This window comes from Heterocephalus glaber, unplaced genomic scaffold (genome assembly GCF_053883595.1).
Source record: "Heterocephalus glaber isolate CG9 unplaced genomic scaffold, H.glaber_assembly_v1.0 deba00000768, whole genome shotgun sequence".
Lineage (NCBI taxonomy): Eukaryota > Metazoa > Chordata > Mammalia > Rodentia > Bathyergidae > Heterocephalus > Heterocephalus glaber.
In genome coordinates this window covers 2,293,666-2,307,500 of record NW_028258162.1, presented here as the reverse complement: position 1 = coordinate 2,307,500, position 13,835 = coordinate 2,293,666, and the positions used below count along the sequence as shown (strand labels likewise).

Sequence of the window (13,835 nt, the reverse complement as noted above, 5' to 3'; positions counted from 1 at the left end):
AGGTGTTCCAGGCCCAGGGGACAATGGCGGAGAGCAGCAGCCTTCTCTCAACATCTGCTCAAACGCAACCCACAGGCACTCATGCACAGCCATGCACACACAGCTGAGACCTCACTGTCTGTGACGCCCTCTGGCTCTTCCTCGTCTCTTTCCTTTGTGCACATGCTGGTGGCCACCCTCTCCTTCACTGTGAGCCGCACATGGGGCTCTGGGAAAGTGGAGAGCGAAGGGCACAGCAGCCCCTTCTCGGGGGATGAGTTCCAGGCCACTGCTCCGGTACCTGGAACCACAGGTGGTGCCAACCCTACCCACACTGAACTGTAGATACCACAGGTTCACCCCAAACACACACCTGTGATAGCGCTGGACTCGCAAATTTGGCACAATGACAAACAATCGAGCAGTTAGAACAGGATTCCACAGTAAGTTATTTTAAACTTACAAACTGTGTGTTTTCTGGAATTGAGCATTTACAGTTCCAGTTACCCACAGTCAACTGTGGTCCGAGAACAGTAAATGCTCAAGGAAGACAAGGGGCTTACTAGAGTTGGGGACACCTTACTAGCGACTTTGGGAGAACACTTTCACCTCCCTGAGCCTCGGCTCCTTCACCCTAGGAACTGAACCCAGCACCCCCCAGCTCCCTGAATGGCGTGCGTGTCCGAGGAAGCGCCCAGCACCTCTGGGAGAATCCCGTCCCTTGAGCGAGCCCTGGCCGCACTCCCCGCCGCGCCCGCCAGGTGTCGCCGCGAGCGAGCTCGGCTCGGCCGCCGTCGGGCAGCTGGGAGCCCGAGACTCGGTTCAGCGCGGCCACAGCTTCGGCCCAACTCGGACCACCCTGGGGCAGCGCACCTGAGGGCCTGCCTCGCCGGACACCACCTGCCCCGCCTTCAAACAGCCGAGGTGAGGGAGGAGAGGAGAAGGCCGCAGCCCGCAGAAGGGGGCGCGCTCCCCGGAGCAGGGGGAGCCCTGGGCGCGTGCTTCGTCCCGGCTCCCCTTGGCAGGGCGGCTGGAGGGGCACGGGGTCCTCCGCAGAGCCCGAGACTCTCCGCGCGGCACAGCCGTGCGCACCCGAGCCTGCGAGCTCGCGCCGCGTGGGGGGCGCGCAGGACCCCACCCCGCAGCCCAGCAGGGCTCCCGCCTCGCACCCGCGCCCCAGTGCCGGCAGGGAGCGCCGCGGGAGCGCGCCTGGGCGGGCGCTCGGGGGGCGGGGAGGAGCGGGGAGGAGGAGGGGCGGCGGCGTCCCGCACCCCGGGCCCGGCGCACTCGCACCGGCCCTCGCGCTCGCCCGCGCCTCCGCCCTGAGCCGCCCGCGGCTCCCGCGCGTCTCGGCCCCGGCGCGCACGGGCGCAGGACAGGCGCCCCTGAGACCTCGCCGAGCCCTGGGCGGGCTATGCGGATTGCGCCGCCGGGGCCGGTCCCCGGGATCAACGACACCCGGTCCGCGGCCCCGGCCACCAGCGGGGACTATGACCCGGAAGGCGCGACGCTGCCTGGGCCACCTCTTCCTCAGCCTGGGCATGGTCTACCTCCGCATCGGGTAAGCGCCCCGCGGGGCTCAGCGAAGTTGGTCGCAACTTCCGAGCCCGCTGAGGGACCGGGTGCGGGGCGCGCGGAGCGGGGGCTCACAAAGGCCCCGAGAGCGGTGCCCAGGGCGCGCACAGCGGACGGACGCGGGCAGGGGACCCACTGCTGACGACGCCCCCAGAGACCGCGGCAGCGTTAGGGGCGCCGCAGCCCGGGACTCTGGAGAGGATCGGCTGGTGCCCGGGGTCGCTCTCCGGAGACCCTACAGACCGTGGGGACAGCGGGTCCAGCGGGACCCTGAGCTAGGACCGCAGCCACTCGGGGAAGCTGGGTTCCCAGGGCCCTAGGAACGGGGCACGGCCGCTCCCAGCAACGGGACAGTGCCCAGCGGCAGGCGGGCGGCCGCGCGGACCCGGACAGGTGTCCAGAGGCGGAGATGGTCCCTGGCCAACCAAACCGCCGCTCGGCACAGGTACCGCGCAACGTCCGGGGACCCTTGCACACCCAGAGCCCTTTGCAAGCCGGGGGGCCAGCCCTGCCATCCCCAACCAAAGCACACAGGGAAAGTCCGCAACACCAAGGCCGGGGAACCCGCGGACCCCGCCCAGAACCGGCAGCCTCGGGCTGCACCCCGCCTGGCCCTGGAGTGGGGACGGAGGGGGCTTGGGACGAGTCCTGCGCGCGTGTGCAGGGCCAGCCTCCCTTTGTGCGCAGGAGCTGAGTGCTGAGCACGGAGAGGTGGGGCGGCGGGGCCGTCCGCGAGGACAGAGGAGCGGGCGCCCAGGGCCACCTTGGCAGTTGAGGGACCTGCCCCGCAGATCCCCGCAGTGAACCTGCCTCCGCTGCTTCGGGAAAGCGGGGCCGCGGGGGCCGCGGGGGGGGGGTGCGTGGCAGATCCTTTGTGTTTTGTCGCTGCCACCCCTACCGCACTTCCCCGCCCCAGGGTCTCTGGAGCGTGGATTTCGGGAGGGGAGGCGCTCTGGCGGCGAGCAGGTGCGCGCGCAAGGGGCCAGGCAGCCACCAGGCCGGCCAGCAGAGAGGCTGCAGGCGCGCTGCCTGCCTGCCAGCCAGCCTGCCGGCGGATTTAAGTGTTATTGATTTGCCCGCGTCTGCGTGGCTTTTCTTTTTCCCTGCTTTAATCTTCATCTTGGCCCTCGCCCTGCCACCCAGAGCTCACCCAGCATCCAGGAAGCTGGTTGGCCCATAGGCTCTGGCTGCAGGCTGCATTATCTCCTTTTTAATTAGGAACGGGGCGGAGACATTGGGGAGGGGAAAGTGAAAGGAAAAGCAGCAAAAACATAACCCCGGGCTGCCCCACCAGTCTGGGTGTCCCCCGGCAGCCCAGCCGGCAGGCCTGACACCTCTGCCCAGCCCCGGCCTCCAGGCCTGCAGTGGCCCAGGCCCTGGGGGCCAAGAGAGGAGAGAGGAAGGGAGAGGGGAAGAAGTCAGAGTTAAGTAAGAGAGTCACATGGTGACTCTGGGCCACATTGCCGCTCCCAGGCCTCGGGTTGTCCATCCGCAAAGTGGGCTTGAGGGTTGAAGTCCCGAGTCCCCACCAGGACCACTTCCCCTCTGCTTCCAGTCAGGCTCCTCTATTGGACAGTTCCCCTGCCACCTTGGATCCAAGAGCATCAGTACCTACAGCGCATCCACGGTGCGCCTGGCGTCTCCTAAGCATTTTCCATGTTCTTTCACATTTAATTTTCACAGAAGCCCCAGGAAGTGAGGGCTAGTTATGCATATTTCCGTTTTAGGATGGGAAATCTGAAGCACAGAGAAGGGATGTATCTTGCCTGAGATCACACAGCCAGAAAGTGAGGGCGGTTCAGATGGCAACTTGGCCAGCTCCCCGAAGGTGCTGGCCTCTTGTTCCTCTGTGTTTGGGCGCGATATGTACCCACACTGTCTGCTGGGGTGGAAATCCTGCAGGTCAGCTAGGGTTCAAAGGTTCACACTGACCTGCAGCCATGGCCCCGTGGTGCCCCTTCCCCCAGTGGCGTGGCTGTAGGGTCATCTGTGTCAGTGGCTTGGAAGGGGCTCTGCCACCTCCAGCACCTGCCAGCGGGCACCTTCCTCTGGTCCCAACCTCTGTCTCTCTGTGCCCCTCCAGCGGCTTCTCCTCGGTGGTAGCTCTGGGTGCAAGCATCATCTGTAACAAGATCCCAGGCCTGGCTCCCAGGCAACGGGCAATCTGCCAGAGCCGGCCCGACGCCATCATCGTGATAGGAGAAGGCTCGCAAATGGGCCTAGATGAGTGTCAGTTTCAGTTCCGAAACGGCCGCTGGAACTGCTCCGCCCTGGGCGAGCGCACCGTCTTCGGGAAGGAGCTCAAAGTGGGTGAGTGTTCCCCCAAACGCCCCCGTTGGGGTCTGGCAGGCTTCAGGGAGGCCAGTGTACCCTCGGGAACCCTCCAAGACCACTCATTTGCCCCCTGTGCGAATGGCCCTCGATACAGGACCCTGCAGGTGCCAGGACTTGAACTCAGGTCTCCCCATGGTGGCCAGGACTCTGGTTTGAAGCCACATCACCCCAGCCACTTAGGGACAACGTTGTAAACCAGCAACAGCAGCCCAAGGGCTCACAGGCTGATAAGGGTGCTGTTTTAAACAGAATCCCACATTTTAAAATGAGCTGTTTCATCTAAGAATATGCATTTCCAGTTGGAGCTGAGAACCCGGCTTCCTGTATGCAGGTGGAACCGAGGCAGCCCCTTCTCCGCCAGTCCCCACCACTCCTTACTGTGCCTGGCTTGGCTTGCAGAACCTGGTGACGTGGTGCTCCTGACCCTGAGAGCTTGATTTTGAGACCCCTGTGTTGTAGGAATGCTACACGCAGACAGGCAGGCATGAGTGCACGAATGCAGAGACAGACACAGGGAGCTGAGGCACACATTCGACCTCTGAGAGATTTCTGCTGGGAAGAGGGCAGAGAAAGATGCTGGTCTCCAGGAGGCCCTGCTCAGGGGTGGAAGGCCATGCAGTGCGTCTGGACTGCAACAGGCTCACTTTCACCCAGACTTCCCTGCAGGACAGGTCAGCCTTCAGGCTGGGGGCTCAGCCTTCCAGCTCCGCTGCTCCAGAGCCACCGGGAGAGATCCCAACACATCAGAGTGGGGGGATTGAAAAGCCCCGCCCCCATTCCAGCCCCCCCCCCGTTCCCCCTCAAGTCACACTGCTGTCACCTCTGGGCTGCCAGACCACCCCGGGCTTCCCCATCCCCATCTCCTTGCAGCCTCTGGCCATTCTGAAGACATTTCTGCTACCAGCAGGCAGCAGATCCTTTTCAAATGGAAATCAGGTCATGCCATCACCCTGCCTAAACCCTTTGGAGGCTCTGTCCCCGCAGAATAAGTCCCAGCTGCTCCTCTGGCCACCGCTGACCTCTGTCCTCATCTCCCTCCTCATCCAGGTCCCTTGCTCACTCACCCTCATCCTCTGCCCCACACACAGCACACAGGCTCCTCCTGCCTTGGGGCCTTAGCTCCTTTGTGCCCCCATGGCTGCAGGCCCTGTCCCTTGTACGGGTCACTCCTTCCCAGCTTCTCCCACATGGGTCTCCTGAGCCCTCGTTGCCTGTCACCTGTCTGCCTCCTCCTGCTCAAATCTCCTGTTCCTGGGCTCTGGCATTATTTTACAAGGCTTGGCTTTGCAATGATTCAGATGAGGAAACTGAGGCTCAGAAGGGGCTCACTCACAGTTGGAAAAAGTGAGTGGCAGGTCTCCCGGCACTGGGTTCATTCGGGCACCATTTGCAAGCTGGGAGAGGGAACAGCCAGTGCATGGGCCTCAGGGGCAACAACACCGGGCTGTGGAGCAGGGCAGTGGGCCCAGGGCAGTGGAGCTGACTGCAGTTGTGGAACGAGCCACCCGCTCAGGCTTAGGAGGAGGGGCCCCCACCAGTCCACAGCAGGGGTGAGCAGGGGCCTGTGGCCAGGGCAGGGGGAAGTGACCTCAGGAATTGAAGCCCCTAGAGGAGCCCAGGGAAGCCCAGGAGATGGTGATGCTCAGGCTCCTGGAGAGGCCTGCCTGGGGGTGGAGCCAGGCGCTGTGTGGGCTCAGCCTAAGGAGGCTGAATCTCTAGGCAGCAGGAACTGTTGGAGGATTTCGAGTAAAGGTGTGGCTGCTGAAGTACAGGTTGAACTGTATGAAGTGGCACCTATTCAATGCCAACTGACCCACCCACACTGGCGACCTCATAAGATTCAGTCTGATAGGAAACCTGGACAATTCACTAAAGGGTGGGTAAAACTTTATTCATTCGCCAATCTGCTCATGCCTTCACCATTTATTGTGCACTCACTGTGGCTGCAGGCTCTCTTCCGATGTGTGTGGTCAGGGAAGGCCCCTGGGTTCAGTAGGGAGGGAGCTGGGATGAGGCTGGGGGAACAGTGTGCAGGCGGAGAGAGTGGGCCTGCAGAGGACTTGAGGGAATACACTGGGGAGGGAGCACCAGAGGTGTAGAGAGCCAGGAGCCAACCATGTGGCACTGTCAGACCAGGCAGTGCGCTGGACTTCCCTTTGCATGACATGAGAGCCGCTGAGGGGAGAGGCCTGGGAAGTGACAGCTTCCAGCTTTAGATTGGCAGCAACACTCTGGCTACTGGGAGATGACAGTAACATTAGGACCCCCGCAGTTCCAGGAGTCCCTTCCCTTCTGGTGTCTGGTTTTCTCACATGTAAGTGAGTATACTGTTTGAGGACAGGATCCTCAAATGGAAGGTTCCCTTGCTTCCAGTCTGTGCTTTCACCCCTCTGGGGTTGTCTGTTCTGGGAGTACCCAGCTAATTAGGGCTGCCTTGTAGGCCAAGGAGGATCAGGGCTAGTCACTGACTCCTGGAGCTGTCACTCTGCCCTTGAAGGGTCTGCCCAAAAACTGTGTCCTGCACATCTGCTCACATCCCATTGGCCAGAACCCAGTCACGTGGCCACATTTAGCTGCAAGGGAAGCTGGGAAATGTAGTCTACAGAGCATCCATGAGACCAGATAAGTCTTTGAGACTGAGGAGAAAGAGGAAAATGGATGTGGGGAGAGCAGCTCACCCAACACAGTTTCTCCATCCTATAAGACCTGAAGGCTCTCTCTCATACCTGCTTTCCCCTTCACTCTCATCCTTGGCTCTGTCTCTGCTTCCTGGCTCTGTCTCCATTGCTGAATATTCTGGGTTTTCCTATATAGATCTCAGAAGAAGGTAATCAGGAGAGAGGCCGTGGATACAAGAAACCGAAACGCAGTTTGAGCCGCCCCAGGTGGAAAGGGGCATTTGTTATGTCTAGGGAACCTGAAAGCCAGAGGGTGGTGCTGGCTTTCAGAATGGTCTGGACCTGTGGTGGTGCTGCCCTCCGGTGACCCTGGGGCCACCTTCTGGGGCAGCAAGATGGCTGTTGTGGCCCCGCATCACAGCTTCCAGGCTCCACTCAGCAGGACAGGCCCTTGGCCCTTCTCTGGTAGCACCTGCACCAGCCAGGTGCTCAGTCTAGTTGGACCAGTTCTCGGGCTTGACCTTTGGCCATGTGTCCTTCCCAAATCAACCACAGTGGCAAAGGGCAGCAGGCTTTGTTGGCAGGTCTGGGAACTTCATCCAGACTGACTCTCCGAGCAGAGGACTATTCATCTGTATCCCACACTGCTCAGGCCGTAACCAAGTACGAAGACTGGGGCCTCAACAATGGGCATTTATTCCCACAATTCCAGAGGCTGGAGGTCCAAGATCAAGGTGCCGGCAGGGCTGGTTTATCCTGAGGCTTCTGCCCATGGCTTGCACAGGGCTGTTTCTTCATTGTGCCCTCCCATGGTCTTTCTTTTGCGTGTTTGTTCTGATGTCTCTTTTTGTCCCATCATATGGGATTAAGGCCATCCTAATGGCCAAATATCTTCTCTCCTGAATCTGGGCTTCCAGTTCTTTTGCTGGCTTATCTTTAATTTGTCATCTGGTTATATCACCCACAAGTAAATCATTTTATTTTCATCTCATTCAGTTGTGATTGTGCAGGGTTCTACACCTTCTATCCAGCATGATACTGCTGCTGCTACTGAATGGCCTGCCCTATGAAAGATGGGCCAGGTCTCTGCATCCTTGCCCAGCTAAATGGATGGAACATGCAAATCAAAATCAGACTGGCCTCTTGGATTGCATTTCCCTGAGAACTGAAGGGGTTGAAAGCTCTTCCTCTATCAACTTGTCCCTGAGCTACCCGTTCTTGTCTTTTGCCCATTTCTCTGTCGGGCTCTGGTTTTCCATCACTCGTGGCCAATGTGGTTGTCCCGGGTCATGGTGCAGGGGAGCCAGGGCTGGGCCAAGTAGAGCCTCTCCTGCCAAGCCTCCTTCAGTGAGAAAGTCCTTTCTCACAGATCACCTCACTGTCCTCGTCACCCCTGAAAGGAGCAATGTCCATCTCCATTCCAGTCTCAAGTGAGGCCAAGGGTGACCAAAGTCATGAGGCTGTTTGGTGGCAGGGCTAAAGTGGGTGCAAGCTCCATGTCACTGGAGGGACCCTTTTGTATGTGAGTCTGCGGGATCTGATCTTCTCTTGGCTGCTGTGTATTTGAGAACGTCTCCTTGGATTGCTGGGTTGTGCAGCAGCCAGGTGAGCTCTGGAACAGAGTCACAGGCCAGGTTTCCATCCCGCCCCACCCTCCCTTTGCTCAGGACCCTGTACTGGGGAGCGTCACACAATGCCCTGTGACAATGCCAGGTGGTGGCAGCATTATATGACATAGTATGTAAGGCCCTGGAACCCAGCGGTTTGGGGCTATCAGAGAGTGTCCCTTTCCCTTCCAGGAGGCCCTTGTGCCCATCTCCCATGAACACCAGTTCAAGGAACTGGGGACGTGTGCTCTTGAGTTGACTCTTCGTGCAGTAGAAGCTGCTGATCAGATTACTGAACTGATTTAAGCTTGTTAGATGGACTCCAAAATGTAGCCCCAAAGCCATCTATCTCTCACTACTTCCTGCCCTACTCATTCCTGGTACTATGAGGACGACCTGCCCTTTCTGGTATTATGCAGGCCTCTGCCCAAGGGTCAGCACCTCCAGGAAGCCTTCCTTGACACCTCACCTGAAGCAGCGCCTCCACAGGTCACCCCTGGTATCTTTCCAGTGCTTGCCATTTTGGAAAGTGATTTTGCTTATTTGTGCAAGAGTGAGTCCAACATTCGTCCTCTCCCCCAGCCTGAGCTGCACAGAGCCCTGACCTGTCCATCGGTCATCCTTTCTCTGGCCCCCCAGGCCTGGCACATGGTGGGTACTCAAGGAGCACATGGAGAAATGCATGAGCCGCTTACACCCTGTGTGCCCACGTTGCCCTGAGTCCGGGAGGACGGAGCTGCTTGTTTCTGAGTGCCAGGGCTGGGCGCCCCTCACACACAGCAAGGGCCCCGTTTTCTGTCCTGAGCGTGAATGTTTTCATTTCTGTCCCAAGATACAAATGACCAAACATTCATTCCCACACATTTCCATTCAGAGATGTCCTAGCCCAGCACCCCCTGCACTTCCAGTTCTGATTTGATCAACTGTTTTGCTAGCTCTGCCTTCCACCTCTGCCTCGGCATCCACTGGGAGGAAGGTGAGGACTACATCGAGCCCCCACCCCACCCAATTCCCACATCTTTCCCCTGTGTTAGAGAAGAGGCTCTTCTGAGCTTCTGACATGGACATGCATGGTGAAATCTATACTGATCTACAATAGCCTCGAAAGTCCTCTCTGTCCTCCATAAAACTCAGAATCTCAGCTCTTCTATACACGTGCAGTAAAATATTTATGTAAACGTTGCTATAGGAGTACATATAGTAACACACCATATAGGCTGCAGAGTGCATATCCAGAGTAGAAGTCCCAAGATTTACATTTTCTCCCTGGGTGCATTTGGTTGAATTCATGTAAGTTGCATGCTGGACTAAGACCCCGCTCACCCCTACACACTTACCTGCCAGCTCGCTTTCTGTTCTGTGGGTTGTTCTAGAATCTCTGCATACGGGATACACAGGTCAGGCCCAGGACACCCGCCTCCTTATGGGGACAGACAGAAAGTGTGCTCTGGAAGGATGGACAAGCAGACTGTGGGGGCCACTGGGAGGGGCGGCAGGAAGGGCTTGGCAGAGTGACTAATGCAGGACCCTGGGGACCTAGAGATGTCTGAACACACGGGACTCAAGGGTGGCAGGGAGGAAGGGTGGGATAAAGCTATGGCAGAAGGTGGGGACCAAGCACTTCTGCAGGGTTTGCTCTGGAGGGGAGTCATCCAGGGGATTTAATCAAGGGGAGACAGGATGTAGAATGATAATCAAATTCTTTGCATGCATAGAAATTTGCTGTGTCTCCAGCATTATCACCAAAATGGAAATGGTGACTTCCCGGTGTGTGCTCCTGGGGATGCTATATTCTTTTCCACCTACTCACAGACTCCTGTTTGGTACTCTCCTGCTGCCGGGATTTTTCCAGGGATGGGCACAAATGACCCAGGACTCAGCCCCTGGAGTCCACCCTGCTCTACCAACTGGAAAACTCTGATGCATCTCTGGGCTGTGGTTTGCAATGACTCTGGGGCCAGGGACCCTTGCCTGAGGATCCACTAAGTCCCCAAAACACTTGCGTTCTTTTACCCACATCCAGTGAGCTCAAAAGGGCTCGAAGGCATGGAGGTGAAGCCCTGGCCAGTGTGGAAGACAGAGCAAGGGGTGGCCAGCTCCACTTTCTCTCTGCCTTTTCCTAACAATGCACCATCTTGCCCAGGCAAAAGACCTATTCTTCCACCCGTTCCTGCTTAGAAAGCAGCTAACAAAGGGCTTTTTGTCTCGTTTGCATTTTTTTCTTTGCAAGCCTCAGTTCATCCTGGGTTTTAGCTCTCCTGACGCTATTCTTTGAGATGAGCCTGTTGTTACAATGTTCTCGCTCCAGCTTTCCTGTGGTAGACAGTCTCTCTCACACACACTCAGTTTCACACACACTCCCTTTTACACACACACACACACACACACACACACACGCACTCATTCGTTCAACTGTGGTGGCTGCACAGATCAATAATCCAGGTGCCCATACCTATGGGGAGAGAATCATCTTTAAAGATCCTGCAAACTGTGGATGGATAAGGTAGTAGGTCACAAACAGAGGGAGGGGACATCAGTGAGTCCCCCTTGGTGGATAAGGTGCTGAACGGTAACGTGTCTCATCCTAGCTACTGTCCACTGATCCTTCCCCGGGGATGGGCTGAGCCTGCTATGGGCACTGGTTTCTTTGAACCTCCCACAATCTTGCCAGCCAGATAGATATCTTATCATTCCCATTTTACAAATGAAAAAATTAAGGCCTCCCTCAAGAGGCAAGTTAACTCCCCCCCAAGGTCCAGCCACCCTGGGACATGGAGCCAGGATGTGAGCCCAGGTTTGAGGGCCACCACCACCACCTGCTTTGAACCCACCTGGCTACATTCAGGACCCCTCCCTCACCAGGCAGGTGGACAGGAAGGGCGTTTCAGGGTGGAGCCACAGACATAACCACAGTGAGGGTCAGCAGTGAGCCCTGGCTTGGAGGGCGGAAGAGAGATCCATGGTTGAAGCTGAGGCAGGACAGCTGGGCAGAGCCTGGGGCTGGCACACACTGTCCCCTACTTCCTGTCTCTGGGGCTGTCACCTCACCAGGCTCAGCTCAGACACCTGCCCCTGTGCCCCCAAATCTTCCAGTTGTGCCTCGAGAGGCTCCCTCTGGACATGGAAGGCCACGTGTGGCCTTTTGAACCCACACGGCCAGGGAACTGCCCTGGCACGGGGCTGGCAGGGTCAACCTTTTTCCATCTGTATATTTTCCAAATCATCACATATTTCAGCCTGTGTCACTGCTGATTGCTTGCTCTCTGACCCATTGGCTTTAAATAGCAAAAGAGAAAAAACACACACAATGCACTTTGTGGTTTCCAGTAAGATACTGTAAATATGCCCAGATAATATTCCGGTGTGAGCCATTTTCAGGGCGGTGGAGTGGAATCTTTCAGGCAGGCTTGGACATCAGTTCATTTCCTCTGTCCCCGCTGGGATCATCATGGAGCTGAAACACAGGGCGTCAGCTGGGCCCCACTTTTGCCTTCGTGATAGCACGCCCTGCTCTTTAGCAGCCACCTTCTAGGGTGCTGGATGAGGAAGTCTTGTGGGGTCCTCAGAGCAACTTGGCAGTGAGCCTGGAGTCCCACTTTACAGATGGGATGGCAGGGGCTGGGGGAGGCGGAGGGCTTGCTCGGGCCGCCCAGGCAAATGAGGATGGAGAGGAGGGACCAACAAGCTCCCTCTTACCCGGCCCTGAGCTGAAGTCACCCGGTATCCCGCTGGGCAGTGCCCCAAGCTTCTGCATGGACATTTGACCCAGGCAGCCAGTGGGCTGGGAGTTCAGGAAGGCATGGAGGAGGAGAGGGCAGGGCGCCACCCCGCAGCCCGCAGACCCTGGGCCCAGTCCCGGTCTCCTGAGTCACTGCGGAACCTGTCACTCCAGGAGAGGCCTCCACTTGCCATCTGTGCCCTCGATCTGTTCTCTGACTTGGGGGAGGACAGGGGCCTCTGCCCAGGCAGCATGGCCACTACCCACTCCAGAGCCTGGCCTTCCCTCCTCACCTGTCCCACTGCAGGCCTCACCCCTCAGGGCCACTGTCCCTGCAGCCCCGCCGTGGCTGAGTCCCTGTCTTTGTTTTCCCAGTCCCCAGCACAGTAGGCACTGAGAGAAGGGACGGGGCATGTGCTTGGCCCCCAAGGTGGGGGAAGCTTCCTCTGCGCCTGGGAGGGAGAGGGAGGGGACCGTTCCCGGGGGCACAGGGCACCCTCAGCCCACTGTCCCTCAGCAGCCCCGTGGGAGGGTCTGGGAAAGAATGCAGGCAGGAAATTGGTGGGACTGGAAGGGGTACCGGGACCTCGGGGCAGGAGGACAGAGCAGGTCAGACTGGACCCTGGGCTGTCCCGGTTGAGCCTTTGCAGGCCGTGGCACATTTGCACACCTGCCACCCCACGCCATGTCTGCAGCAGTGACACTGAAGGCTCAGAGCCACCTTGAGGCTGGCTGTGGTGGTGCACACCTGTAATCCCAGCACCAGGGAAAGCTGAGGCAAGAGGACTGCAGTGAGTTCAAGGCCAGCCCAGGCTACAGTGAGACCCTGTCTCAAAAAAAGAACCACCTTGATGATATCTCGTAAGGGACACACGCGATGGCGCTTGGGAAATGGCCCAAGTGGGGAGTCATTTGGAGGGGCTGAGAGTGGCCAGCTGGGAGCAGTGTGCGTGGGCAGGCCCTGGGGGCATCTCTGGAGTGGGCTGAGACACCTGTGGCGTGTGGGCTGGCACCCTAGCTTGGCCTGGGAAATCGCCTGACTTCTCTGAGCCTTGGTTTCCCCTCCTCCTCTGCCTGGTGAAGGAGGGGATGGATGGAGTTGAATAAATGCGCCTCCTCACCCTGAGAGTCCGAATTTAGGGTTTCAGGGTTCCTTGGCACTCACTCTCCGCCATCCACTCCCAGCCCAGCAAGCCGTCCTGCTCTGCGGGGCCCGGCCAGTCATTTCTCGACAAGCTGTAACCGGCACTGAATGCCACTTCTGGACAACAGTGGGCACCTTACCGCGAAAGACTCCTTCCAACTTGAGCCGTGGGCTTGCAGATGCAGGGATGGCCAAGAAAGAGCTGCCTAGCATGGGCCCCGAATGCCAGGTCTGGCAGATGCTAGATGGGGAACATCAGTGAATCCCTTTTCTCCCCCACAAACTCCCTTTCCCAAATGCAAAGTTGTGGAGAACGGTGTGCACCACTGGGGCTGCTGCAGGCCTCAGTGCAGAGCCCACTGTGACCCTGGCCTCCAGTAGGTGCTCAATAAAATAATGCTCTTTCCTCTCCAACCTATCCCTCCCCACTCCGGAGCCCTGCCCTCCTCTGTCCAGCTGCTGGCGTCGGGTGGGGGCTGAGAGGAGGGGCCCCACGGCAGCCCGGCTAGTGAGCCTCAGTCTCCTCGCCTGCACAGTGGGGGTGCTGTGGTCCCTGAGGATACGGAGCACCCTCTTCTACAGGGCTGTGCAGAGCCCAGCAAGTCAGGAGCATCAGGGAAGACCACGCAGCTGTTGGCCACTGCTTAGAGCTTCCATTCATTCATTTCCTCTCTGAATGGACATTTACTGAGTGCTTTCTATGTGCCCGGCCCTAGGACACAGCAAGAATCGCGACAAAGCATTTGCTTTCGAGGAAATGGTATTCTAGAGGGGCAGTCGCGGCGGGAGGGAGGGCAGAAGAGACCAAAAACAAGAGTCTGCGAGGCAGCCAGCCTCCTAGTAAGGGTTCCTCAGTTGTA

The 13,835-nt window shown here is 58.3% G+C and overlaps 1 protein-coding gene across 2 annotated transcripts in view; it reads left to right on the top strand.

Annotated features, from left to right (window-relative positions):
• Nucleotides 1-788: 788 nt before the first annotated feature.
• Wnt7a (Wnt family member 7A) overlaps nt 789-13,835 on the top strand; it is a 42,051-nt gene continuing 29,004 nt past the window's right edge. The window contains exons 1-2 of one of the 2 annotated variants that reach the window (XM_021240481.2): nt 789-903; nt 3,638-3,864. In XM_021240481.2, the coding sequence (XP_021096140.1) occupies nt 3,768-3,864 (97 nt within the window). In that variant the 5' untranslated portion in view covers nt 789-903; nt 3,638-3,767. Of the gene's footprint in view, nt 904-1,259; nt 1,541-3,637; nt 3,865-13,835 lie in introns of those variants that run through there. The other variant, XM_004859987.3, reaches the window with a different exon arrangement.